The sequence below is a fragment of the Pollachius pollachius genome (assembly GCF_949987615.1).
Source record: "Pollachius pollachius genome assembly, chromosome: 19".
Taxonomy (NCBI): domain Eukaryota; kingdom Metazoa; phylum Chordata; class Actinopteri; order Gadiformes; family Gadidae; genus Pollachius; species Pollachius pollachius.
Window position 1 is genome coordinate 1,059,601 of NC_136952.1, and position 26,433 is coordinate 1,086,033.

Sequence of the window (26,433 nt, forward strand, 5' to 3'; positions counted from 1 at the left end):
ATATATTATATTACATTATATTGCTCTCTTTCGCTCTCTCTCGTTGGTGATCTCAATCCCACCGTCTGTACTTTTCCTCTACACATTTTGAGTACCCAGATCCAGAAATACTTTGACCAATCACGTGCATGACAATATATCCTCCCCAACAACATGACCCAGGCAGGCGATGTGACGCATAGTTCAGCACGTGTCGTGATTTGTGGAAACAGTTTGGATCCGCTTCTGTATTCCGGTCGGACTTCAGTACAGACACGTGGCCTACAGATGTGTAGCTCACCTGTCTGTCTTCAGAGACCAGGAGCAGCACCTCTGACCCTCTGTTCTTGTGTCTCAGGGCTTTGAGTACAGCCTGGCGTTCAACAGCACCACAGTACACAGCCTGCCCATGACCGTCAACGTCCTGAGCAACGCGCTCCTCCGAGGCCTCAACGGAACCAGTCGGATCCGGACCTGGACCAAACCCTTCGACTATGTGAGTAGGGTCAGGAGGACCAATCAGGCCTCTCCGTGAAGCACGTGGGCAGATATCCACATAGACCCACTGCGTCACTCGGAGACCGTACACGGCACTGAAGATGTGCTCTCCTCCCAGAACATAGCAACAAGGGGCCCTAGCAACAAGTTACGGCTCCAAGATGTAAGCTGGCTATGTCCAGGGGGAGTAGGGGAATCATAACACAAAAGTACTTCGAACTGACTGGAGCAACAAAGCACGCCACAAACAGCGAACTAATACAAAGGTGTATTTATTAGAAAAGTATAATATGAAAATATGCCATGGGGAATAGAGAACTATAAGCGGAGCCAAATCAAAGAAAGCATAAATAAAGGGACAACTACTAGTGAACACAACATAAGCTAATCTATACAAAGGGCGGCCCCTACTTATAATCTGATGTGAGAAGCGAGGCCCTAGCAACAAGGGGCCCTAGCAACAAGGGCCCCTAGAAACAAGGGGCCCTTCGACGTTGAAGCATATGTAATGTCCTGTTTTGTTTTCAAAAGCCAGACACGAGAATCACGTGAATGCAGCCAGCAAAATCAAAACACTGTAGTTTCACCTGGTTGAGATCCACCAACTGCTGATCAGCAGTACATTGGAAGGATTTTAAAACATCCTTATTACATCACGGATATTGCTTTCTCAAAGTTTTCTCAATGGACTCGGCCTCACGTGTCCGTTAGCGGAATGGCTCGTTGATTCATGTGCGATTGTTCATGAACGTGATCATTTGTTTGTTGGTTTCAATCTGAAACCACAAGTTACTTCTCAGTCCTCCACACTGGACCTTTTGATGCATGGTTTACCTTGTTTGACTGAAGTGCTCTCTCTGTGTCGACCCCGCAGCAAATCCCAGACACCATGTCCTACGTCATGGTGTACATCGAGGCCATCATACTGGGCATGTTGGCCGCTGGGATGCCGGCCTACTTTGCCATGGACCACACGCGCGATCGGGAGGTACGAGCTCAGCTGATCATGCACTGATTTAAATTCAGGCAATTATGAGATGCTTTTCCAAAAAGAGACTTACAATAAGTCTGTTTATAAGTCTGTTTGTCAGAAGAAAGAGAAACTATATATCTCTGTCGGTACAGTAAGGATGTTCATAGAACCAAGTGCCAAGCACTAACCATCACTAGGTTAACCCATTCCCCTTACACAACAGAGATAGCCAGGGTAAGACACTACACAATGCTAAGTACTATTTTTAAGTGCCAGGATGTACAACATACACTACTCGTCTTCTTTCTGGATCAGTTAGTAGGACTTTGGAGTTGTTTGGGCAACCTGAGAGAACTTCCCGGGGCTGTACTAGCATGCGTTAGTGCGGCCATTGCACAAGACCAGAGTATTTTACAAAGTTTGGCAGACCTTTTGCCAACGCTAGCGAGTTAGTGGCTTTGGAGGGTGGCCTGGACGGAGCGGTGTACGTTTTCAGCTGGATACTTTCATAATCAAGCTACTTCGGGCTGGTTTCTCCAACTGGCCGACCCTAGCTTTAACCCTTTCGTCTTATCGTTATCGTTACGCCCTCTCTCTCTCTCCCTCCATGCAGATCAAGTGTCGCTCCACCCTGCGTATCTCGGGCCTGATGCCGTCGGCCTACTGGTGCGGCCAGGCGGCGCTGGACGTCCCTCTCTTCTACCTCATCCTCTGTTCCATGGTCACCATCTTCTTCGCCTTCCACACCGGGAACCTGCTGAGCTCCGTCAACATGACCTGCGTGGTGCGTAACACACTCACACACGTACACACACACATGTACACACACACACGTACACGCCTGCAACTGAACCAACACACAACGGGGGCGGGGGGCGGCTTAGCTCAGGAGGTAGAGCAACAAAAAGGTAACCAAAAGGTTGCTAGTTCGATCCCCAGCTCCTCCTAGCTGAGTGTCGATGTGTCCCTGAGCGAGACACTTAACCCTAACTGCTCCTGACGAGCTGGCTGTCGCCCTGCGTGGTTGACTCTGCCGTTGGTGTGTCAATGTGTGTATTAACTGATGTAAGTCGCTTTGGATAAAAGCGTCTGCTAAATGCCCTAATTGTAATTGTAATTGTAACACTAATCCCCAGACGTGACAAAGACCTTGATACGTTTTCACGTCTTCGTAAACCAACTTTGGCCTCTAAGGTGATCAAAGGAACATAACGTTATTGGGGAGTTAAACCAAATTAATCAAAACCTAAAAGAAAACACTCAAAGTGTGTGAGTGAAGTGAAGCCACCGATTCAAATCATCTCAATGTAGAGCTGTTCTCTGACCCTGTGATCCTCCTCTCAATGTAGAGCTGTTCTCTTGACCCTGTGGTCCTCTCACTGTAGAGCTGTTCTCTGACCCTGTGGTCCTCTCACTGTAGAGCTGTTCTCTGACCCTGTGGTCCTCTCACTGTAGAGCTGTTCTCTGACCCTGTGGTCCTCTCACTGTAGAGCTGTTCTCTGACCCTGTGGTCCTCTCACTGTAGAGCTGTTCTCTGACCCTGTGGTCCTCTCACTGTAGAGCTGTTCTCTGACCCTGTGGTCCTCTCACTGTAGAGCTGTTCTCTGACCCTGTGGTCCTCTCACTGTAGAGCTGTTCTCTGACCCTGTGGTCCTCTCACTGTAGAGCTGTTCTCTGACCCTGTGGTCCTCTCACTGTAAAGCTGTTCTCTGACCCTGTGGTCCTCTCACTGTAGAGCTGTTCTCTGACCCTGTGGTCCTCTCACTGTAGAGCTGTTCTCTGACCCTGTGGTCCTCTCAGTGTAGAGCTGTTCTCTGACCCTGTGGTCCTCTCACTGTAGAGCTGTTCTCTGACCCTGTGGTCCTCTCACTGTAGAGCTGTTCTCTGACTCTGTGGTCCTCTCACTGTAGAGCTGTTCTCTGACCCTGTGTTCCTCCTCTCCTCCGGTCCTCCTTCCTTGTGGTAGATGGTGTGCACGGGGGGCTTCGGACCCGCCATCATCCTCTTCACCTACGTGGTGTCCTTCGGCTTCACCCGCGTCCAAAGCAACCGTGACTTCCTGTCTGTCATCTCCATGATGGTGAGGTGTGTGTGTGTGTGTGTGTGTGTGTGTGTGTGTGTGTGTGTGTGTGTGTGTGTGTGTGTGTGTGTGTGTGTGTGTGTGTGTGTGTGTGTGGTGCTGTTTTTGTTGATGGTGTTTCACAACAGCTACACCATGGCCAGATTCCTGTGTTCTGAGCTCATCTCACGGCGCGTGTCGTCTCCAGGTGTGCATCGTGACGGCCTCCTTCGTCAAGCTCCTGTTCATGAACGGCAACCAGCTCCTCACACGGACTCTGCTCCTCCTCCTGTGTCTGTTCAACCCCCTCTACCCCCTCATGGCCTGCCTCAACATCATCACTAAGGTAGGCCTGCCTCAACATCATCACTAAGGTAGGCCTGCCTCAACATCATCACTAAGGTAGGCCTGCCTCAACATCATCACTAAGGTAGGCCTGCCTCAACATCATCACCAAGGTAGGCCTGCCTCAACATCATCACTAAGGTAGGCCTGCCTCAACATCCTCACCAAGGTAGGCCTGCCTCAACATCATCACTAAGGTAGGCCTGCCTCAACATCCTCACTAAGGTAGGCCTGCCTCAACATCATCACTAAGGTAGGCCTGCCTCAACATCCTCACCAAGGTAGGCCTGCCTCAACATCCTCACCAAGGTAGGCCTGCCTCAACATCCTCACCAAGGTAGGCCTGCCTCAACATCCTCACCAAGGTAGGCCTGCCTCAACATCCTCACCAAGGTAGGCCTGCCTCAACATCATCACTAAGGTAGGCCTGCCTCAACATCCTCACCAAGGTAGGCCTGCCTCAACATCCTCACCAAGGTAGGCCTGCCTCAACATCCTCACCTAGGTAGGCCTGCCTCAACATCCTCACCTAGGTAGGCCCGTTGTCATGAAAGGCACAACATGCTCACCATTGTCTCGGCCTGTTGACACTAGGGGCGGTATCCACACAGACAGGTTTCAAATCTGTACTGCATCCATAGATCGCATCATCTTCGAGACTGGGAGGAGACATGGCGACCATGTTGAACCAAGTATTGTGTCTAAACAGCGCCTATATGTGTTTCTTAATCATATCCTGATGTACTTCCTAATCGTTCCTAAACACTCCCACCAATATTTTTGCCCACATTATGGGGAAATTACATCAGATGATTTTAAGATAGATGATGTTCATGTTTTAATATGCGTGGTGCTAAATAGCTTTTTGTCCGTGTGAAATGAGATTGATGCTGTTGCATTCAGCAGTAACATCATAACCCTAAGAAGCATCCTGACCCCTGGATGCTTTGTGTTCCCTACAGGCCACCTTCCTCCCGGTGCTCTACCAGGAGAACCTACTGTGGAAGAACCTGATGGTCGCTGTCATAGCGGTAAGAACTCCAAGCACACAGGAAGTTACATTTCATGACTTATTGGGAAAGTGATATTCCTTTTGGATATGATGATGTCTGTATGAATGAAACAGTTTCAATGCTTCTGTTTCACACACAAAGTAGGATCGAATGAAGGCTGAAAGGTTTATAAAGTGGATTGAGTAAAGGACACATGTTAGCACGCTAACACATTACGAACCAACCGTCTCCCCACATTACCCGTTATGGATTAGAGATAGGGTAGGCATTTCATGGAAAGTTGAACAAGCGAAAATATACATTTTGAAAGTATCCAACCGAACGAATCCCAACCAACAACCCCGTGCTGAGCTTTAGCATTAGGTCTGCGTAGCCTTGAGGAAGACACGCGCAGGTAGACAGGTGAGACATCCAATCAGTTAACTCCGGCCAATGGATGGGGGGGTGAGGATGTGGATGAGGGGGAGGGGGGGTGGAGGGTGAAGATGGGGGGGGGAGGATGATGATGGTGTAAGGGGTGAGGATGGGGGTTGATGGTGTGGAGGGTGACGGTGTGTGTCTGTGTGTGTGTGTGTGTGACGGTGTGTGTCTGTGTGTGTGTGTGTGTGTGTGTGTGACGGTGTGTGTCTGTGTGTGTGTGTGTGTCTGTGTGTGACGGTGTTTGTCTGTGTGTGTGTGTGTGTGACGGTGTGTGTCTGTGTGTGTGTGTGTGTGTGTCTGTGTGTGTGTGTGACGGTGTCTGTGTGTGTGTGTGACGGTGTGTGTCTGTGTGTGTGTGTGTGACGGTGTGTGTCTGTGTGTGTGTGTGACGGTGTGTGTCTGTGTGTGTGTGTGTGACAGTGTGTGTCTGTGTGTGTGTGTGACGGTGTGTGTGTGTGTGTGACGGTGTGTGTGTGTGTGTGACGGTGTGTGTCTGTGTGTGACGGTGTGTGTCTGTGTCCAGCCCTACCTGCAGTGCGTGGCCCTGCTCTTCCTGCTCTACTGGCTGGAGCAGAGACAGGCAGGGGGGCCTCCCAAGACTGACCAGTTCGGAAGGTAGGGTTCACCATCGGTTAAATACCATTTAGAGATATTCTGTCTGTCTGTCTGTCTGTCTGTCTGTCTGTCTGTGTGTGTGTGTGTGTGTGTGTGTGTGTGTGTGTGTGTGTGTGTGTGTTAAATACAATGTAGAGATTGACTTCCTCACTCACTCACTCGCATGTGTTAAATAATGTGAGTGAGTAGTAAAGGGGTTATGTAGTAAACACCGTCTCTGTGTTGGGCCCCCAGGTTCATCACGTCTCTGTGTTGGGCCCTCAGGTTCATCACGTCTCTGTGTTGGGCCCTCAGGTTCATCACGTCTCTGTGTTGGGCCCCCAGGTTCATCACGTCTCTGTGTTGGGCCCCCAGGTTCATCACGTCTCTGTGTTGGGCCCTCAGGTTCATCACGTCTCTGTGTTGGGCCCCCAGGTTCATCACGTCTCTGTGTTGGGCCCTCAGGTTCATCACGTCTCTGTGTTGGGCCCTCAGGTTCATCACGTCTCTGTGTTGGGCCCTCAGGTTCATCACGTCTCTGTGTTGGGCCCCCAGGTTCATCATGTCTCTGTGTTGGGCCCTCAGGTTCATCATGTCTCTGTGTTGGGCCCCCAGGTTCATCATGTCTCTGTGTTGGGCCCTCAGGTTCATCATGTCTCTGTGTTGGGCCCCCAGGTTCATCACGTCCCGGGCGGAGCGGGGCCCAGAGGAGCCTCAGAGTGAGGACGAGGACGTACGTCTGGAGCGGGGCCGCGTGGCCGAGGCCCTCAGGGGCCACAGCACTGAGGAGGTAGGAGCTGACGGGCTGGGGAACCTCCAAGGGCCTTCCGATCTCCGTCCGCTCTCTGTCCCTTGCTCTCTCACTCCCTTTCTCCCTTTCTTTTTTTCATTCTTTCTTTCTTTCTTTCTTTCTTTTTCTTTCTTTCTTTCTTTCTTTCTTTTTTTCATTCTTTCTTTCTTTTTCTTTCTTTCTTTCTTTCTTTCTTTCTTTCTTTCTTTCTTTTTCTTTCTTTCTTTCTTTCTTTCTTTTTTTCATTCTTTCTTTCTTTCTTTTTCTTTCTTTCTTTCTTTTTTTCATTCTTTCTTTCTTTCTTTTTCTTTCTTTCTTTCTTTCTTTCTTTCTTTCTCTTCTCAGTAGAGTGCTTCATTTACTGACGAGTAAGGTTTTACTTTCGTTGCTCAAGGAAAAGGCTTTTCAGTCAGGATGTTGTGGGAGTGTGTGTGGATGATGTCTGGTTTGAGCGGCCTCACCTGGCCCCAGAGTCCGTCTGACTCGGGCCAGGTGAGGCTGCTCCAACCCCCCGTCATCCCCACACACTCCCACAACGTCTCTCACCAAAGTTGTGCCAGAGTGAAATTGCAGAAGAGCCAACTCCAGCCTGAGAAGCACCCAGATCAAGATGTCCTATCAGTGAACCTCTGGCTGTGTGTGTTTTAGAAGCCAGTGGTGGTGGTCAGTAACCTGACGAAGCAGTACAAAAGCGAAGGGGAGGACCCCCCTCGTAGCAGGAAAGGGAAACTGGCCGCCCAGAACATCTCCTTCTGCGTCCGCAAAGGTACGGACGCTCCTGTCCTTCGACGAGGTCGAAGGACAGTTGGGTCTTGGTTCTATGAACATCCTCACCGCACCTAAAGAGATGCATTGTTGTTTCACTTTCTCCAGTCAAATGTATTTATTGTAAATCGCTTCGGATTAAAGCTTCTGCCGAATGACCTGAGTGTAAATGCTGTGTTTCAGGAGAGGTTCTTGGGCTGCTGGGCCCCAACGGCGCTGGGAAGAGCACAGTCATGCACATGATGTCAGGGGACATCCGACCCACTGCGGGCCAGGTACACAGACGGCATCTCCCGTCAGAGGCCACTCCTGATCACAGTACTGCTAATCACTGCACTCCTAATCACTGCACTCCTAATTACTGCACTCTTAATCACTGCACTCCTAATCTCAGCACTCCTAATCTCAGCACTCCTAATCTCAGCACTCCTAATCACCTCCATTCTGCATGGTGGTTTTCTTCAGCCATGCGACTAACACGGTCTAGTGTTGATTACATCCAGACTCATCTTTGTAATACAGTCTGTTAGAGTGGGGCAGCCGTGCTTCGCCCTCGTGGCCCAGATGTGTCAGCTGACGGCGTGGGTCTGCCCCCCCCCCCCTCCCCCCAGGTCCTGATGGACGACAGCGGCTTGGAGTACCGGCCGGCGGGCGCGGGCCAGCAGCAGGTGGGCTACTGCCCCCAGGTCAACCCGCTGTGGCCCCGGGTCACGCTCCGGGAGCACCTAGAGTTCTACGCCGCCGTCAAGGGGCTGCAGGGGTACACCGTCCCCGACGTTATCAAGCGGTGAGCAGCCGGTCCTCAATACTGTGTTTTAGAAAACAGAGTGTTTTCTTTAAGTCTCAGGAGCGGTACAATGGGGTAGTATGTTTCAAAATACCAGAAATAGCCGTCCTGGAAAATAGGCTGCGGTGACAGTTTTGTGATATCGCGATACAGCCTCATTTGAAATGAATACGGTATAAGAAACCCAAGGCGTGGCGCTCGTGGAACGCAGTCCCGCCCGCTGGGTTCTGATGGGATGGAGGGCTGTGTCGGGGAACCCGTGTGTGAACGGATCCCGGTTTGCAGGATCAACTCTCTCTGCAGGATCAACGATCGCTGCAATGTCGGTCTGTCATTGGTCCGAGATGTTTCAGACAACGTTGCTCTTATTCTAGAGTGTGGCAGAGGGTGAGGGTTTGTCTGTAACAAACTACTCATGTAGTGTCCGATAGGCTGCCTGTAGCTCCTATGTTGTGTATAAATATTGTGGTGTAATTCTTGGCAGTACATGAAACGAGGACTCCTGGCCACTGAAACAGTTCCACTGTTTGGAGCATTGGTTGGTCGCGTAGGCACTCGGGTCCAACACTCGGGTAGATTAGAGTCCTTTACAGCCACCTGAAGACCTGGCTCTAGCAGCTTGTGTTGTGTTGAGTTGTGTTGAGTTGTGTTGTGGTTTTAGAAGCCCTGGCCCTAGAAGCTTGTGTTGTGTTGACTTCAGTGTTGTCACTTCAGAAGCCCCGGATATGTTTTAAGCTTCTTCATTGCAATATAGTGGAAAGGACATGCAACAGCATGGATAATACTTCGCTACAACATCATGGGCCTATTGTTGGCTATGCACAGTGGGCATACCACTTCCAAAATACAAAAAACAAACAAACAATCCATCTCTTCAATCCTACTTTGAATCTACTGAAAGGAATTCTCAATTTTGCCATTGTAGTTTACATAAAAATCTCTAGAAGTCAATAGTAAAGTGGTTATTGTTTCTTTCCATTAAATAGTATTGTATTGAGCAGGCCCTGCAACTGAAAATGTAGGCTATGAATTAGAGGGGATTTAGGATTTGCCAATGTCCAGCAGGTCACCCTAAAATGGACTAGAATGCAGGAAATCGCATCTTGGAAATTCAGATGCACACAAAGTCTAGCTCCGCCCCTGTTGAGTTGTGTTGAGTTGTGTTGTGGTTGTAGGGCCAAGGCTTCTAGAACCACAACACAACTCAACACAACTCAACTCAACACAAGGGTCGGCTTAGCTCAGGAGGTAGAGTAGTTGTCTCGTAACCGAAAGGTTGCTAGTTTGATCCCCAGCTCCTCCTAGTGTCGATGTGTCCCTGAGCGAGACACTTAACCCTAACTGCTCCTGACCAGCTGGCTGTCGCCTTGCATGGTTGACTCTGCCGTCGGTGTGTCAATGTGTGACTATGTGTATTAACCGATGTAAGTCGCTTTGGATAAAAGCGTCTGCTAAATGCCCTAATTGTAATTGTAATTGTAAGCTGCTAGAGCCAGGGCTGCTGGAACCACAACTCAACACAATTCAACTCAACACAAGCTGCTAGAGCCAGGGCTGCTGGAACCACAACACAACTCACCACAATTCAACTCAACACAAGCTGCTAGAGCCAGGGCTGCTGGAACCACAACACAACTCAACACAACTCAACACAAGCTGCTAGAGCCAGGGCTGCTGGAACCACAACACAACTCAACACAACTCAACTCAACACAAGCTTCTAGAGCCAGGGCTGCTAGAACCACAACTCAACTCAACACAAGCTGCTAGAACCAGTTCAAGTTCAAAGTTTTATTGGTCACGTTTGCAAAAATAACGTTTTACATGCAGTGAAATTAAAAAGGGGTCACAATGAATGTCAGAGTGGTCACCCCTTTGAGTTGTGTTGAGTTGAGTTGAGTTGTTTTGAGTTGAGTTGTATTGTGTTGTATTGTGTTGAGTTGTGTTGTGGTTAGTTGTGTTGTGTTGAGCTGAGTTGTGTTGTGTTGTGTTGAGTTGTGTTGAGCTGAGTTGTGTTGTGGTTAGTTGTGTTGTGTTGAGTTGTGTTGTGTTGTGTTGAGTTGTGTTGAGTTGTGTTGTGTTGTGTTGTGTTGAGTTGTGTTGAGCTGAGTTGTGTTGCGGTTCTCCCCCAGCGTGGTGGGCGCCCTGGAGCTGAAGGACCACCTGGACCAGCAGGCCAAGAGCCTGTCAGCGGGGGTCAAGAGGAAGGTGAGGACCCCCTCCACTGGCACCCCCCCCCAACCCAACAGGACCCCCCCCCCCCCCCTGTGGCCTCACCCTCTCTGTTGTCTCCCCAGCTGTGCTTCGCGCTGAGCATGCTGGGTAACCCCCAGATCGTGCTGCTGGACGAGCCGTCCGCCGGGATGGACCCCAAGTCCAAACAGCGCATGTGGTGAGAGCCCATTGGTCAACTGGAGGGCCCCTGATGGGAGGAGCTAACTCTATGGGTGGAGCTAACTATGGGTGGAGCTAACTATGGGTGGAGCTAACTATGGGTGGAGCTAACTATGGGTGGAGCTAACTCTATGGGTGGAGCTAACCTGATGGGTGGAGCTAACTCTATGGGTGGAGCTAACCTGATGGGTGGAGCTAACTCTATGGGTGGAGCTAACCTGGGTGGTCACCAGTAAAGTAATCCTCGTTCCTCCAGTGCCTCTTTCCACCCAGCGAGGCACCTCCATTGCTCGTGTTAAGCGGTGTGTGTGTGTGTGTGTGTGTGTGTGTGTGTGTGTTCCAGGCGGGCCATCCGCTCTGCGTTCAGGGACCGCCAGCGGGGGGCCGTCATCACGACGCACTACATGGAGGAGGCAGAGGCCGTGTGCGACCGCGTGGCCATCGTGGTATCGGGGCAGCTGAGGTGTGGACAGTGACCCTAACCCCACCCTAACCCCACCCTCACAGTGTTCACCCCCCCACCCTAACCCCACCCTCACAGTGGCCACACCAAAGCGAGCCGGAGCAGCAGTCTGCGTGAGGACCGGTTGTGATGAGAGGTGCTGCGAACGGCTCGAGGCCCAGGTGTTCAGAGTTCACCTGGACTCAGCCTCCACACCTTTTGTATGCTGTTCGTCCTGGCACTCAAAAGTAGTACTTAGCATCATGTAGCGTTCTACCCTAGCTATCCTTGTTGGAAACGGGGAACGGGTTAACCTAGTGATGGTTAGTGCTTGGCACTGGGTCCTATGAACATCCTGACAGCCGACAGCCATGTTGTGGTTCCTCCTTCTTCTGACAAATGTGCTTTGGGTAAAAGCGTCTGATAAACGCCCTGAATGTTAGTGTAAATGTAATGCTGGCTGGTGAGAGAGCCGTCCACAGAAGAGGAGTCCGCTGTGTTTGCGTTACGAGGCGTGTCTCCCCCCCCAGGTGCATCGGGTCCATCCAGCACCTGAAGGCGCGCTACGGCCGGGGCTACAGCCTGGAGGTGAAGCTGAAGGAGGGGCCGGCAGGGCTGCAGCCCGCCGCCCTCCTGCACCACGAGATCCTGCGCATCTTCCCGCACGCCGTCAGACAGGAGAGGTGGGGGGGGGGTCTGTGTGTGTGCGTGTGTGTGTGTGTGTGTGTGTTAAGGATCACTGTAGTGGTTGAAGTTTTGGGCACATGCTCCCGGATCAGGGCCTAAAATGAACGTCCAATCCCAAACGGGATTTGGCGTGCTCAAGTGACAAGCTACCAGCCATGATTGTTGGAAGGATATCGGGGCTTGTACTGTCATGTGTGTTGTTGATGTGTGTCTGTGAGGAGGTGCTCATGTGAGTCTCTGAGGAGGTGCTGATGTGTCTCTGAGGAGGTGCTGATGTGTCTCTGAGGAGGTGCTGATGTGTGTCTCTGAGGAGGTGCTGATTTGTCTCTGAGGAGGTGCTGATGTGTCTCTGAGGAGGTGCTGATGTGTCTCTGAGGAGGTGCTCATGTGTGTCTCTGAGGAGGTGCTCGTGTCTCTGAGGAGGTGCTGATGTGTCTCTGAGGAGGTGCTGATGTGTCTCTGAGGAGGTGCTCATGTGTCTCTGAGGAGGTGCTCGTGTCTCTGAGGAGGTGCTGATGTGTCTCTGAGGAGGTGCTGATGTGTCTCTGAGGAGGTGCTCATGTGTCTCTGAGGAGGTGCTCGTGTCTCTGAGGAGGTGCTGATGTGTCTCTGAGGAGGTGCTCATGTGTCTCTGAGGAGGTGCTCGTGTCTCTGAGGAGGTGCTGATGTGTCTCTGAGGAGGTGCTCGTGTCTCTGAGGAGGTGCTGATGTGTCTCTGAGGAGGTGCTGATGTGTGTCTCTGAGGAGGTGCTGATTTGTCTCTGAGGAGGTGCTCATGTGTCTCTGAGGAGGTGCTCGTGTGTCTCTGAGGAGGTGCTGATGTGTCTCTGAGGAGGTGCTCATGTGAGTCTCTGTGTTCCAGCTTCACCACTCTCATGGTTTATAAGATCCCCATGGAGGACGTCCAGTCGCTGTCCAATGCATTCTCCTGCTTGGAGAGTGGTGAGTCGCACACACACACACACACACACACACACACACACACACACACACTACCCTACCCAACACGACCTCGCCCCTTCTGACCCTAATTCTCTCCTTCCGTTAAATCTTTTATTCTTTCATATGATCTTTTATTCTTTATCATTTTCACTTCCAGCGAAACAATCCTTCAACTTCGTGGGCTACAACTTCTCCCAGTCGACGTTGGAGCAGGTAGTGGCCCCGGCTCAGCCTCCGTGTCCTCTGGACCGGCTCTCAACCACCTTCTGTCGTCTCTCCCACCCTGACCTCCTCCTCTCCTGGTCTCCTCCTCCAGGTGTTCATGGAGTTCGCCAAGGAGCAGGAGAAGGAGCAGGACGAGGGGGGCTCCCTCAGCACCACCTTCCAGTGGCAGCGTCTCCACCCGGACGGCGCGGCTCCACCCAACCAGCCGGACAGCATGGTGCAGCAGCTCTGAGCACCACCGCCCCCTACAGGCCAGGACACCGCCGCCCCCTACAGGCCAGGGGAGGAAGGACAGGACTAAAGCATGGCACTGGCGGCGGTGGAGGTGGTAAGGTTCCCGTCCCACTCTGGCCCCCGTGGCTGAAACACCTCAACACACTCTGCCCCCCCCCCCCACTACCTGCCACTCCATACAGACACAGGGGCCACAGCGACTGGTTTGGAGGCAGAGCATCCAGGTTTGAGTGCGTGTGCGTGCGTGCGCCCGTTTCCTTCACCGGCCGACGCTGGAAACTATGGTGTTCCGGGACTGTACTTTACTGAAAACACACTCTTTGTATTATGCTCTTTTGTATTATTATTGTTTGAAATGGGTCAGTTAAAAGAAAAAAAAGAAAAAAGAATTATATGACTAAATATGATGCGTATGCTTTTCTAATTATGTCTGTTGAAGACGGGGAATCAGTAGTTCCACCTGCTCTCGCTCTGCTCCTCAAATCGTGGCCTGTTGGGAAGTTTCTGTGTGAAACTGTCTGTGTGTGTCTGTGTGTGGTTGTCTGTGTCTGTGTTTGTGTGTCATTTAACACTGGTCCGTCCCGATCCACAAAGTACCAAAGCAGCGCGTCTTTAAACCACTTCACACAGATTGTGTACACACCTAAACACACCGCTTTAACACGCTTTGACACGTGGAGGAGTTCAGTAGCATGTGAATAAATGTTTATAAATGGAAGAACAGATCCAAGAGAGGCCTCTTGTTGCAGTGCAGCTCGGCCTGCAGGGACCTCTAGTGGTTCCTGACACTCATTGCAGATGAGCGAAAATCCAGACGGTAGTAGAAGACGCGGTTCTCTTCTTCTTCGCAGCAGCATGCAAGCCAGAGAGAAGTCTGTATTATTGTTATTATTTGCTTACTTTTCGTTTGGCAAAGGATGGTTTCGGGGTTCTATGCCTGCTGCATGGACCTATTAAAGAAGGCCTGCTGTCGTGTCACCTCTCCTCCTTCAACGCAGCAGCCTACCGTGGGCAGAACACCACAGAATATGCACAACAGTACATGTAGCACGCACGCGACATTTCACGAATTGTCACGAATGCCATCCTCAGTTGTGGAGACATCAGTTGTATTTAAATGGGTGTGTGTGTGCGCGTGTGTGTGTGTTGGGCAGATCAAAGTACTATGTGTAGCTTGTCGTCACCGTTTCACTTTGGTGCCACTTTTAAACACACCGATACGTTTTGGTACATTTATCTAACTGGAATGGTGTGTTTGTCCTAATGCTATAAACTTGTAAATATGTGTGTGTGTATAAGATGAATCCACTTTGGGTGTGTATCTAGCCTTTACGAGAGTCTAGATCTTATGTAATGTTGTCTAACGAGGTTCAGATGACTCATGCAGGAGCCGTCTTTATACGACGGACTTCCAAAGCCACTGAGGCATTGCCTGGTTCTGTTGTGATTGACTCCTTTGAAAAAATTAAAACCTGGCATGAGCAACTCTTGATAACAGCATGATGCTAATGGCGGCTGGCTTGTTCAAACGTTACCGCATACTCCGAGCACTTCTCCAGCTAGCTGCAGTCTGTCTCTGCTCGAATCCGATACTCGGTGTCACGTTTATTTCTACTTGACAGAGCTTTGGGTATGAGCGTCACATTTTGGAGTTTATATTAGATCGTTCTCATTTGTTCGTCCCGTTCATGTTTCCTTCTTGACGTGGAGAAAGTCACCGAAAGTGACAGGCCATGCTAAAGGTGCTAGCCATCGTTGATTTGGAAAGCACTGGCAACAGCCATCACTAGTTTGTATTGCGCTAGCTATCCCCTTAACGTCAGGCGCTTCAGCGCATTCCTGGCCAGGTGTGGTTTTTGGTTAGCCATAACCATAATTCTTTATATTTAATTTTGGCGTATTAAAAGCTACGGACTAAAAATGTTTTGTTTATATAATAATCAATAATTTGATTATTATGTCGACTCATAATGCAAATGTCAAGCTGACGTATCAGTAGGCTTTCACTTTGCAATAATTCACAATTGATTTGTCACATGAAAGTATGGAACAAATATTATGGTGTGTGAGGGACACGATAACAAAAGCGATTTGGATCATATTCAAGGATTATTTAATTCTTTAATGCATGCAGATGGAAAAAACGACTGATAGTTTTTATTTGCAGTACATGATTGGCTCTTGCTGTTGCCCCTAGAATCTCAACTCGCAAATAATTTTTTATAAGATCTTTTAGATCCTGTAATATGTTCCCAGTCTCATCCTTCACGGGAAGCCAGCCATTCGCCATCTTGTAAAATACAACTGAGAGAACATAGGATGGAAAGGTTCGCTTTACCCTCTTGTGCAATGCTAGTGTGTTCATTTTGCGTCAAACATTCTGTAAACTTTCCGATTCTTGTCTTTGTCCAACTTTGACGATTTCTGCGTCCTTTTGAATAAGATGTAGCCACACAAGTAACATCGACTTTCTTTGCACTTCTCGAATGCCTGCTACCAGATCCACAAGAAAACGCATCCAGGAAAACACTCCTTGCCTCCATACAACAATGGCATTAAAGGGCGATAGGTATTTCAATTTGAGTAGTTGTTTTTCCTTGGTGGAGGTACAATTGCACTATTTCTGGGAAATGTTTTATAATGGTTCTGTATATTATGCAATCTTTGTAAGATTATCTCTACACTGATTTTTATTTTTTATGGATTGTAGTTTAGCAGTGTTCTGTATTTTTGCTTCTTTCTATAGCCTTAATATTTAGATGATGTTGATGGTTTTAACTTTGTGGTTTCTATCATATCCTGTCATGAATAAAATAAATGTAAAATGACTTGTCTGCGATCTGTTATTTATTTAAATGGTTCAGTGACTAGTTACCAAGTACATGTTACACACTTGTACATTTGGACCATCTCTTGAACACGGGAAAATATATATGTTCAGCTGAGCTCACATGCACGAGAGGTAATGCGTTGTGCGAGTAGCATCCAGATGCAGCCCTAGCCTGGTCCTACCAGACTCTCAGAGAGGTCCAGAGAGTCTGGACCTACTCAATAGAGTGCCGAAGTCACGCCCCTTCCAGTAGAGCCCATGGGACAATGGAGAGGAAGTAATTATTTTCTGGTCCCAGTCTTTATGGCCTGGATTACACATTTTGTTTGTGGATTTAAATGATAATTTTTCATGCAAAGAAAACTAAAAAAATTTGCAAAGAAGTTTGATAATGTTATGCTCTATTTCATCCTTACTGACCGCCTCAGGCGGTGCTTTAAGCACTGAATGACCCATCTCGCGCATGCGCAGGTCGAGTGTTAATACCAACAAAGTCACCTGTGACCCCTGATGAGCTCCGGACAGCCTATATCTTCCGGTGACATCAGAGGATCTGTTCCTTTTCATCTCGCTTCGCAGGTATCTATGTATCACCGCGCTAGCTAAAGCTAAGTGGCTATTATTATTTTGATCGTTCGTTGCTGGTGGCCTTTCGACATCTTGTCGGAGCCACGAGCTGCTCGCCCTCCAAAGGCCGCAACGGACCCGCCGAGAGGTTTGGATTGCCATAGAACGCATCATCCTCCATCATCCAAGAGAAGCAGTTCTATCATGAAACTGGATCCCTTCCTCCAAGATGGGGTTCTCTGGGTTGGGGAAAGATTGCACCGGGCAGCCTTGCCAGAACACACAAAGCATCTAGCTATCCTGGCCAAGAATCACCACATCACGACCCTGATCATCAGGAACGCTCATGAGGAAATCAGACATGGAGGGAGAAACCATACCCTTGCTCGGCTGAGACAAAGGGTCTGGATATGCAAAGGACATGCAGCGGTGAGAAGTGTGCTTTCAAAGTGTATGAAATGCCGGAAGTGTCAAGCTGCTGTGAGTGAACAGAAAATGGCGAATCTACCACCTGATCGTCTACTGCCTGACCATTCACTGTTCACTAACGTCGGTGTAGACTATTTCGGCCCCTTTGAAACAAAGCGTGGACGCGTGCAAGTCAAGCGGAGTGTTTACTTGCCTTACAGTCAGAGCAGTCCACATAGAAATCGCGCACTCTCTCGACACCGACTCGTGTATAAACGCAGTGAGACGTTTCATAGCTAGAAGAGGACAAGTGGAGGTTATGAGATCCGATAACGGAACGAACCTGGTAGCTTCAGAACATGAGATCCGCCGGGCGATGAAAGAATGGAACCAGTCCCAGATCTCTGAGGCTCTACTGCAAAGAGGAGTCAGTTGGATCTTCAACCCGCCTGCCAGGTCGCACCATGGTGGTATCTGGGAGCGAAAGATAAGAACAGTCCGGAAGATACTTACCAACCTTCTGAAGCTCCAGTCACTGGATGATGAATGTCTGCAAACTGTGATGTGTGAAGTAGAAGCAGTGATCAACAGCAGAGCCCTTACCAAGTCATCTGATGATGTGGACGACCTCGAGCCACTGACGCTGAATCATCTTCTCGTGCTCAAAGGAAAACCAGCACTCCCTTCAGGTGTGTTTCAGAAGGAGGATCTATATTCAAAACGAAGACGGAGGCAGGTGTAGTATATCTTTGACATCTTCTGGAAGCGCTGTTCCAGAGAATACTTGCCCCTACTACAAGAAAGGCAGAAGTGGCAGGAGAAGAGGAGAAATGTGAAAGTGGGAGACATCGTACTAATCGTGGATGAGAGGGCTTCAAGATGGGCTACTTTCTCTCCATTGAAACCCATTCATATTTTTCGATCTCATAGGTCCCATGGGCTCTACCAGAAGGGGCGTGACTTCGCCACTCTATACCGCAGACCCAGACTTAGTACTGAAGGGAAATTAAAATTGAGCAGAAGTACTTAGGCGGGTGGAGCCAGGCTAATGCAGCCCCGGATGTACTTTGAAATGTAATATTTATGTATATATGTATTTGTTTTTTCTACAGCAAGTTCCCCCCAAGTTCGAGTTCTGCGTGATACTTGAGTGACTGATTGCTGGGTGGCTCAGTGTGAATTTTCACAGCCAATCAGCATCTTGTAGGCGGGACTAAAAACAAATATGCTGTCTGACGGAATCCGTCTGAAAGCAACCCAAAAACAAACAACGCAGCAAAGCGTTTTCTGCCTTAAAAATGATGAACAAGTTTTACTGAACAGATTATTTATTGAAAGCGAATCAGCATTGCCAAGTACAATCTGGATCGATACAAATACAGTACTGTTCACCGTTTACCTTTTAACATAACAATATTTTTCTTGAGGCAGAACGTTTCCTTTTGGATAAATAATATTCACATTTGTTATTAAAACACAATATGAAAAAAAAGGCCTTTTTTACAGTATATACACAAACCAAACAGTTTACACTATAAACTGTAATATAATATAAGATAAGGGACTTAACACTTGCAAAATGTCAATCGATCGGATAACCAAATCGGACCAAACCAGTTTTTAGTCGGATGGTGATCCTGAGGGAGGGTCCCCTGGTGCTTTGATGTCCGCAAACAGCAGGTAGTCGTGCAGAAGGAGAGGAACAGGCAGCTGGGTCACCGCTGGGCTCCTCATCAGCACGTCTGGACCCAGGTGGGTCCGCAGTCGCAGCCGGCACAGGTGGAAGAGCGGGGGGACCCACTCTACACACACACACACACACAGTTTGAACTCCACAGAGCAGTGATACACTGAAAGAGAGGAGCGTGGTGCGGAGGAGGGGTTGTGATGAAGAAGGTGAAAACACACAAGGAAATCAATTTGAATTGGACAAAATCGATAAGTAATACTGCGTGTGTGTGTGTGTGTGTGTGTGTGTGTTGCGGTGCGGTGCTGACCGAGGTGAGCGGGAGGCGTCCAGGTCTTCATCCTCTGCCGTCGCTCCAGGACGTCTCTCAGCGGCCGGCTCAGAGTGGACCGGTCCACCATCTCCAGCAGGTAGGTGAGCGCCTCGCTGGGGGCTTCCTCCAGACTAGAGGGGGACAAAGCAGAGGAACATAAACTACCAACAGAGCCTGGAGATATTAGACACTAGTGCACGGCCGATATTTGTGTTTTTAACGTAAGACGCAAGAGCTACAGACCCAAGATCTATGTTCCCTTTTTAAATTGAGACTTGTTATCATCATTGTTTTATTTTTCATGTTGTAAATTGAGGGAGCAAAAGCAGTATCGTATCCAAATATCGGCTCAAGAAAATCGGTATCGGCGTTTCAGTCATCGGCTAAGGCTGATGAAAAAAAATCGGTATCGGTATCAGACCTAAAAAATCCGTATTGGTCGATCCCTATTAGACACTATGTCATAACTATCCTAAACCCAGCACCACTAGCAGACTGGTTTACATTAGATTTGATGACTCCCTCTCTATAGCCTGGAGACCAGACGAATGCTGCAAGCTCATGTTTCCCTGCAGAAAGGTTCTGGCTCCCCTCCCATAAAAAAAATTCTGCCCGGTACAAGATAGACCAACCAATCACAACCGTTTATCTAATATGAGGCGGGATAGTACGATGACGATGGAGAGGTGGCCCTGTAGGCATTTTCAACAACAACAAAGATGGCTGCCGCTGATGTAGAACTAGCCTTGCATCGCCAGACGAATCGCAAACAACGCCAGCGGCACCCGTCTTTGTTGTGGAAGAAAATGGGCTACCTGTTCCTGCTCTAAGTTAAGCACAAGCTGTGGCTTAAGTTGTCCTTTGTTTGTGAATTTCTTTAAATAAAGTTTGACTGAATAAGAATCATTGGAGTCATTGAAGATTGGTCCATCAGGTCCCAACGAAAAAAGCTGTTTCCCATCATGTAATAAAACTGCCCTGGAAAGGATAAAAAAGCCCCTTTGTAAAGACGATCCTCTGGTACACTGATGCAGAGAGGTGGAGGAAGTCTTACAAGGCGGGCACCAGCAGAGCGTTGGGGTCCAGCCCGCTCTCCAGCAGGGCCGGGAGCCAGGAGCCCGCCTCCCCGGCGTCCTTCTCTGCCACGCTCACGAGCGCCTCCAGCTCCTCGCCAGACAGCAGGGGGCGGGCCCCGGGCCCCTTCCCCCGGTCCTCACACCTCTGGGCCAGCAGCAGGTCCAGCACACACGGGTCCGATAGACCCAGCTCCCAGCACTCCTCCGTCAGGCGCGCCCCCGCCCGCATCAGGAGGGTCATGGAGCGACTGGTGGGGAGGAGGGGGGGAAGGCCAGGAATCATTTCATCGTCCTTTGTTAGGGTTTGGAAGGTTATGTTGTGTGATTGCGGTGTGATGGAGAGCTGGGTCACGTGGATATGGGCGGTGATACTCAATAACTCTTAAGCACCTGTTTTACACCTGTGAAAGTCTTTTGATTGCAACGTTGGATCGCTGTAATTATTACTTTGATTATACTTTGTTGACCTTATCAGAAGTTGATTCTTTTTCAATAAGAAGTTACTTTAACCTATTCATTTGGATTTCAGCAAGGCTTTTTTGGTAGGGTGTCAAACAAGGAGACCAACCCACCCTCCTCCTCTCTGCGACTCTTGTTTCATGTGGTCGCTACAGGGGGTCCTCAGGGGTACCCACCAACACCGTAGACCCGTTGAAATGCACCATACACCCCCGGTTTGGAGTGGAGTGAAGGCTGGCTTCTCGAATAATTAATAATAAAACCCTCTGTGTTTCTTTTCTCCTTACCTTGAAAACGTGTCCTCAACAGTGTTTACTAGGTGTTAACTGTATGATTTCAAGGTGTAATCTATTTTTTACCTATAATTCAACCCTATGTCATCCACCATGCAGGCCAGGACAAGGCCCAGCGGGGACCCTACGTCGTAGATGTCCGGGCTGGCCTGGGCCTCGGGGCTGAAGCCCTCCTTCAGCAGGACCTCCAGCATCTCGGGCTTCTCCACCGCCGCGAACACGGGGCTAACCTCCCCCTCCCCGCTGCTCAGCCCGTGCCGTGTCACCACCGCCAGCCGCCGCAGGATGCTGATTGGACGGAGGGAGACGGATACAGGTGGGTCAGGGCCGTACCAGTGAGTACACACCAGTGATCACCATGCTTCATTCGGAGCGGGAATATCCAATATCATGCACAACAACTCATAATGTCTTCTCAATGGCAAAGGCTATATTTTGGACTGTTTCGAATATCCTGATCCAAAACATTGCCAAAATATATTACAAAATACATCACTGTGTGGGGACGTGCCGTGTCTGGCCTGTAGGGGGAGTATGGGCATGTTGGGAGCGCACTTGATCTGCGGGGGGGGGAATGGGTCTGATTGCGAGCACCTGCTCGCAATCGGACCAATCAGGAATGTGTATTTACGTGCCTGCTTTGTCTCGTAGTAGGAGGATGGGGAGCAGAGAGAGAGAGGCGATCGCTAACCGATATCGCCCTAAACGCACCCTGGGACCGCTTGGAGCGGAGTAGAGTTTACGTTGACCGACCCGTGGTTTACTGGACTGCGGGTGATCGCATCAGAGATCGCCAGGAACGCACCCCGGGACCGCGTTGGAGCGGAGTTATAATTTACGTTGAAGGATTTGTCTTGTGTTGAACTGCTGGGGACCGAAATAAACAGTCTGCGGATTATCAACACAAACCCGGTGTCCAAGCGCTCATTGAACCTGTTACAATCACGTATGACGGAAAAATGACTACAAAAGACTGGTGTACTCCAGCACTTGTTTGCATCGCTACCTGGGTTTCATATTCAGTGAACATTGGAATCTCTGGGTTACTGACGTGGACTCACTTGCCGTTCTCCAGTCTAGCGGCAGCATGGATGGCGAGCTGAGGCCAGTATTTGCAGCACACCACATTTGGATCAGCTTCGTGTTTCAGCAGCGCCTCGACACACGGCTCCGACTGAGCCTTAGTGGCGACCATCAGGGGAGTGTTGCCGTTCGTCGCTTGGATGTCAACGTTTGCGCCTTTTGTTAAGTTAAGAAAAGGTTTCACTCCGAAGTTTAGGGAACTCCTCCAAGGCGCTACTGGGACTCTTAATGGATATTTGAATATTTACAAAATAGCATCTAGATGCTCTCACACTGCCCCAATTAACTCCAACATCCAACTTTAGAACGCAGCCTGTGACCCTCAAAGTGACCCTCAAATTTGACCAATAGCGTATATAGTCGCCAACAAGAAACGTCCTACGACCAACACCAACGGTCAGTGTGCTATACCTGTTGATGGTGGTTAGCTGTGGTTAGATTACTTTTGTTGCCGAACGTATAGAATCGGTGTTGGCTAACATTCTGTAGTTGCATGTTGGGAGTTTTCGGAGGCAATTTGCACCTTAAGGGTGGCAAGAATGGTCTGGCCTTGAACGACTGCTGCCATAGTGAGATGTGAGCTCACCTGCAGTGGCCAACATCTCCAGACATTCGTGGTGACCGTTCTTCGCTGCTAGATAAATGGCCGTCTTCTGTTTCACGTTGCCAAGGTTGAGCGCACAAAAGCGTAACAGCATGGAAACCAGCTCAATTGAACCCTGAGAAGGTAAATGGACGAGAAAGAGAGAGAAATTAAAATTGTTACACCTTATCCTTTCTTTCAAACTAAGCCAATATCTTTTATAAACTGGTGGCTTGGTTATTCTAAAACTTATATTCAAGAAGTAGAATTTGCTTTTAGAATTCAGATCACTTGACTGAAACAAACTTCCAGCACCTAGCTGGTGTTTAGAACCAAGAAGGCCGTTAGGGCAGTAAGGGTGTGAGGTACTACCTGAGCGGAGGCAAGGTGAAGGCAAGACAGCCCAGAGGCATCTGTTAGATGGACTTCTGCCCCCATTCTAATGAGCGCCCTGGCCGTCGCTGGTTTACGGTTCGATATGGCTGTACACAGAGAAAAACAAACACATCACATCAACGGTTACATGCTGCCATTCAGACATGCTGCCAGTCCGACGTGCCGCCATTCCGACATGCCGCCATTCCGACGTGACGCCATTCCGACGTGCCGCCATTCCGACGTGCCGCCATTCCGACATGCCGCCACATTCATTTATGAAACTTAAAACTGGACCATTTATTCGTTAGAATTGGATTTAAACTCAATGCAGGACCACTATTGGAGTGGATTGGACGAACATTGGAACAAAATCAATTGTTTTGAGTGCAGTGCAGAACGGGCGCAGTTAACTTCATATCGGCCCAAGGCAATACAACGCGCTATACAAAGGAGAAACGCAAGAATATAGCCCGCCCTAGACCCACCGTTCCACACAAATTCTCGAAGGGGATCAAAAAAAATAAACCAACAGTTTTTGCCTATAGAAGGGAAATCCGTTAAACATTGACTGTTATACAATATCCCCCAACCTTTTTTTTTACCTATAGGTTTCCACTAAAAAGGCAAGTAAATATTCCCTCGCGGGTCGGATCCGTGTGTGTGTTTCTGTGTGCGTAAGACGTCAACCTTGTAGAGCTCCGAAAACACAAATTAGCCTACACATATTTGTTTGAGGAGTAAATTTGCTTCAAAATCAATTTGTTTGCTACCAGCCGGCTGCTGTGGAATTGACATTAATGTGAAGTAATCTCATTACAATTTACAGAAGTAACTAGTAATAAGTAACTAATTACTTTTTTTGAGTAACTACCCCAACACTGAACTGGAGGGTTAGTGCCAGGCAGACACACGGCAAATTATGCATTTATTTTTGTCTTGTAATCTCCCTGCTTCTGAAATGAGCGAACATCTCCGCCCAGCGCTCGTCCGCCCAGTGGACGAACGCTTTCCACTGTGCAGATCAAATCGCGCAGCATTCCACTGTGCGATTATCCCTGTTGCGTATGCCCTCACACATTGTTGAAATCACATGCTGGATGCTTTAATCTTTCGATGTGTTTTTTAGTTAATGATCGGGCTATAATAACACCACGTTGGAATCGCGGACAAAGGGGGACTCATTCATAGTGGATGGTGGAAAGCAGGACATTTTTGCATCCCGACAGGCTTTTGCTGGGATTCGGGACACACAACTCAAAATCGGGACTGTCCCAATCACCAATGACGAATGTCAGTGTAGAACACTGCAGCGCATGAAACTAAGAAATAATCATATTATTCAATTAAAGTACAATGATAATAGAAGGCTAATGCAATTCATAGCTTAATGATGAGCTCATGTCGGAATGGCGGGACGTTTGGAAAAAAGTAAAGTGCCGCCACTCCGACCATGGAAACAGAAATTGTCGGAATGGTGGGACGTTTGAAACAATGGGAGTGCCGCCGCCACTACGACAATTAGACGTCAATGTCGGAGTGGGGTTATGTCTGAATGGAAGGAGGTCCCCCACATCAACACCCTCCCACCGCAGCAAGCAAAGTATTTAACTGTAGGAGCGCAGGCTAGGTCCTCACCGGCGAGGAGCGGCGTGAGGCCTAATGCGTCCTTGACGTTTATGTTCGCGCCGGCGTTCGCCAGCAGCTTCACGATGTCCGTGTGGCTCTCGGCTGCGGCCATGGACACCGCTGTCTGGCCGTTGAGTGCCCTTGCGTTCACATACTTGATGAAGACGCCAGAGGCGGCTGTAAAAGACATGATAAAAACTTTAAATAGGGAAAGGAGATACATAGATAAGAACTGTATTTCACCTATACATGAGAAGTTAACTTGTTATTACACGCACACACACACACACACACACACACAAAGTACTCGCCGGCCATGCTGAGGACCTCCCGGACGCAGCCCGTCCTGCCGGCCCGCGCGGCCTCGTGCAGCGGCGTGAGGCCCCGGTCGCTCCTTTCCTCCACGGAGCGATGGAGGAGTAACGTCCGGAGAAGCTCTCTGTCCCCTCGGCGAGCAGCCGTGAACACACAGCGACCTCCATCCATCTCCTGACTCAAATGTAGCCTAAATTGCCTTTTTCCCCCTTTTTTCTTTTAAACACACCCACACAGCAGGAGACTCCTAGGCGGATCCGCATAGGAGTCACCAATAGAGTTGGCTCGGTCTCGAACGAATCAGTTCAAATGAACGAATCTTTAAGACGAACGAACCAAACTGGTTCCTCTCTCTCGTTCGTCTAGTTCGTCTCATTCGTTCTCAGACTCGACTCCTCCCAGACCCACTAGTCGCTGACTCGCTGACAGTTGGTTCACTCACTGTGTGAGTGGTGAGGAGGGACTGACTGAGAGACGTCACGACTCACGAGAGCCAGCCAATTTTAGTCAACGAGAGACAGAAATCAACCGGTTAAATGGGGAAAAAACAAATGGGCTTAGTGAGCGAGCTATCTATTATTCACAATGGCCATCTGTTGCATGGACATATTTAAAGGATGCATTGTACATATTCATATTTCGAAATTAAATGTCCCAGGGTCGCAACACTATAGCCTCTAGAGTTTCTGGTATAAAGGCTGGGACGAATTTCAAATGATAAATATGTACACTTTATATTGAAAGTAAACTGTCGCGATTTCCATTGAAACGAATTGCGCGGTGAGTAGTCTTCACAACGAGAGCTGGTAGGTTGTGAAAAATGTGGTATAAAGGCTGGGACGAATTTCAAATTATAAATATGTACAATGCATCCTTTAAATACGTCCATGCAACAGATGGCCAATGTGAATAATAGAAAGCTTGCTCACTAAGCCCATTTGTTTTTTCCCCATTAAACCTGTTGATTTCTGTCTCTCATTGACTAAAATTCAACGAGAGCGTCCTAGACTCAGTCCTAGAACAGCATACGATTGGCTGGCTCTCGTGAGTCGTGACGTCTCTCAGTCGGTCCCTCCTCACCACTCACACAGTGAGTGAACGAACTGTCAGCGAGTCAGCGACTAGTGGGTCTGGGAGGAGTCGACTCTGAGAACGAACGAGGCGAACGAGACGAACGAGAGAGAGGAACCAGTTCAGTTCGTTCATCTTAACGATTCGTTCATTCGAACTGATTCGTTCGCGAACGAATCAACACTAGTACTCATGACTGGACATCGTTATGTCACTGGCGAGGTCATTGCAATAGCATATAACCGCGTTGTCTGATGACAGTTTAATGCATTTTTCACAATTAACCAGCTCTCGTTTTGAAGGCAGTGTTAATTTTGGCAGCTAGATTTAGTCTTTGGCTGCACAGGGTTCTGTTTATGAGAGCCTAAAACACCCGGGACCCCCACAATCATTGCTAAATCAAGTCTATTATCTTGCTGATATGTTAAACATCTAATAATCAACTACACCCCCCATCCCGCTGCGTTTGGTTAAAGTTGTAATGTCGTCAAATAGGCCACGTCTACTCGGTATTAAAGCAGGGCCTGGAAACGACGAAATCAGAAACATCCGGCAGTCCATACTAGGGAGTTAGGTACAGAGGCCTGCTGTTTGTCG

The 26,433-nt window shown here is 48.9% G+C and overlaps 2 protein-coding genes across 4 annotated transcripts in view; one reads left to right on the forward strand and one right to left on the reverse strand.

Moving 5' to 3' along the window:
• abca5 (ATP-binding cassette, sub-family A (ABC1), member 5) overlaps positions 1–15,973 on the forward strand; it is a gene marked incomplete at its 5' end in the record, with an annotated part of 40,039 nt that extends 24,066 nt beyond the window's left edge. For 2 of the 3 annotated variants that reach the window (XM_079756510.1, XM_079756509.1), the window contains 18 exons: positions 338–475; positions 1,352–1,465; positions 2,064–2,234; positions 3,417–3,530; positions 3,718–3,855; positions 4,817–4,885; positions 5,811–5,902; positions 6,557–6,671; positions 7,320–7,437; positions 7,620–7,711; positions 8,048–8,223; positions 10,356–10,431; positions 10,521–10,615; positions 10,961–11,080; positions 11,590–11,742; positions 12,609–12,688; positions 12,846–12,901; positions 13,005–15,973. In XM_079756510.1, the coding sequence (XP_079612636.1) occupies positions 338–475; positions 1,352–1,465; positions 2,064–2,234; positions 3,417–3,530; positions 3,718–3,855; positions 4,817–4,885; positions 5,811–5,902; positions 6,557–6,671; positions 7,320–7,437; positions 7,620–7,711; positions 8,048–8,223; positions 10,356–10,431; positions 10,521–10,615; positions 10,961–11,080; positions 11,590–11,742; positions 12,609–12,688; positions 12,846–12,901; positions 13,005–13,145 (2,058 nt within the window). In that variant the 3' untranslated portion in view covers positions 13,146–15,973. The remainder of the gene's footprint in view (positions 1–337; positions 476–1,351; positions 1,466–2,063; positions 2,235–3,416; positions 3,531–3,717; positions 3,856–4,816; positions 4,886–5,810; positions 5,903–6,556; positions 6,672–7,319; positions 7,438–7,619; positions 7,712–8,047; positions 8,224–10,355; positions 10,432–10,520; positions 10,616–10,960; positions 11,081–11,589; positions 11,743–12,608; positions 12,689–12,845; positions 12,902–13,004) is intronic. The other variant, XM_079756511.1, reaches the window with a different exon arrangement.
• Positions 15,974–18,572: 2,599 nt separating this feature from the next.
• Positions 18,573–24,936, reverse strand: LOC307090703 (ankyrin repeat and SOCS box protein 3-like; the record flags this gene model as incomplete). Its single annotated transcript, XM_079757453.1, has 9 exons — positions 18,573–18,754; positions 18,950–19,083; positions 20,007–20,276; positions 20,847–21,068; positions 21,842–22,019; positions 22,450–22,582; positions 22,819–22,928; positions 24,460–24,627; positions 24,762–24,936. 9 exons carry the CDS (start codon positions 24,934–24,936, stop codon positions 18,573–18,575), a joined length of 1,572 nt encoding a protein of 523 aa, XP_079613579.1.
• Positions 24,937–26,433: the final 1,497 nt, after the last annotated feature.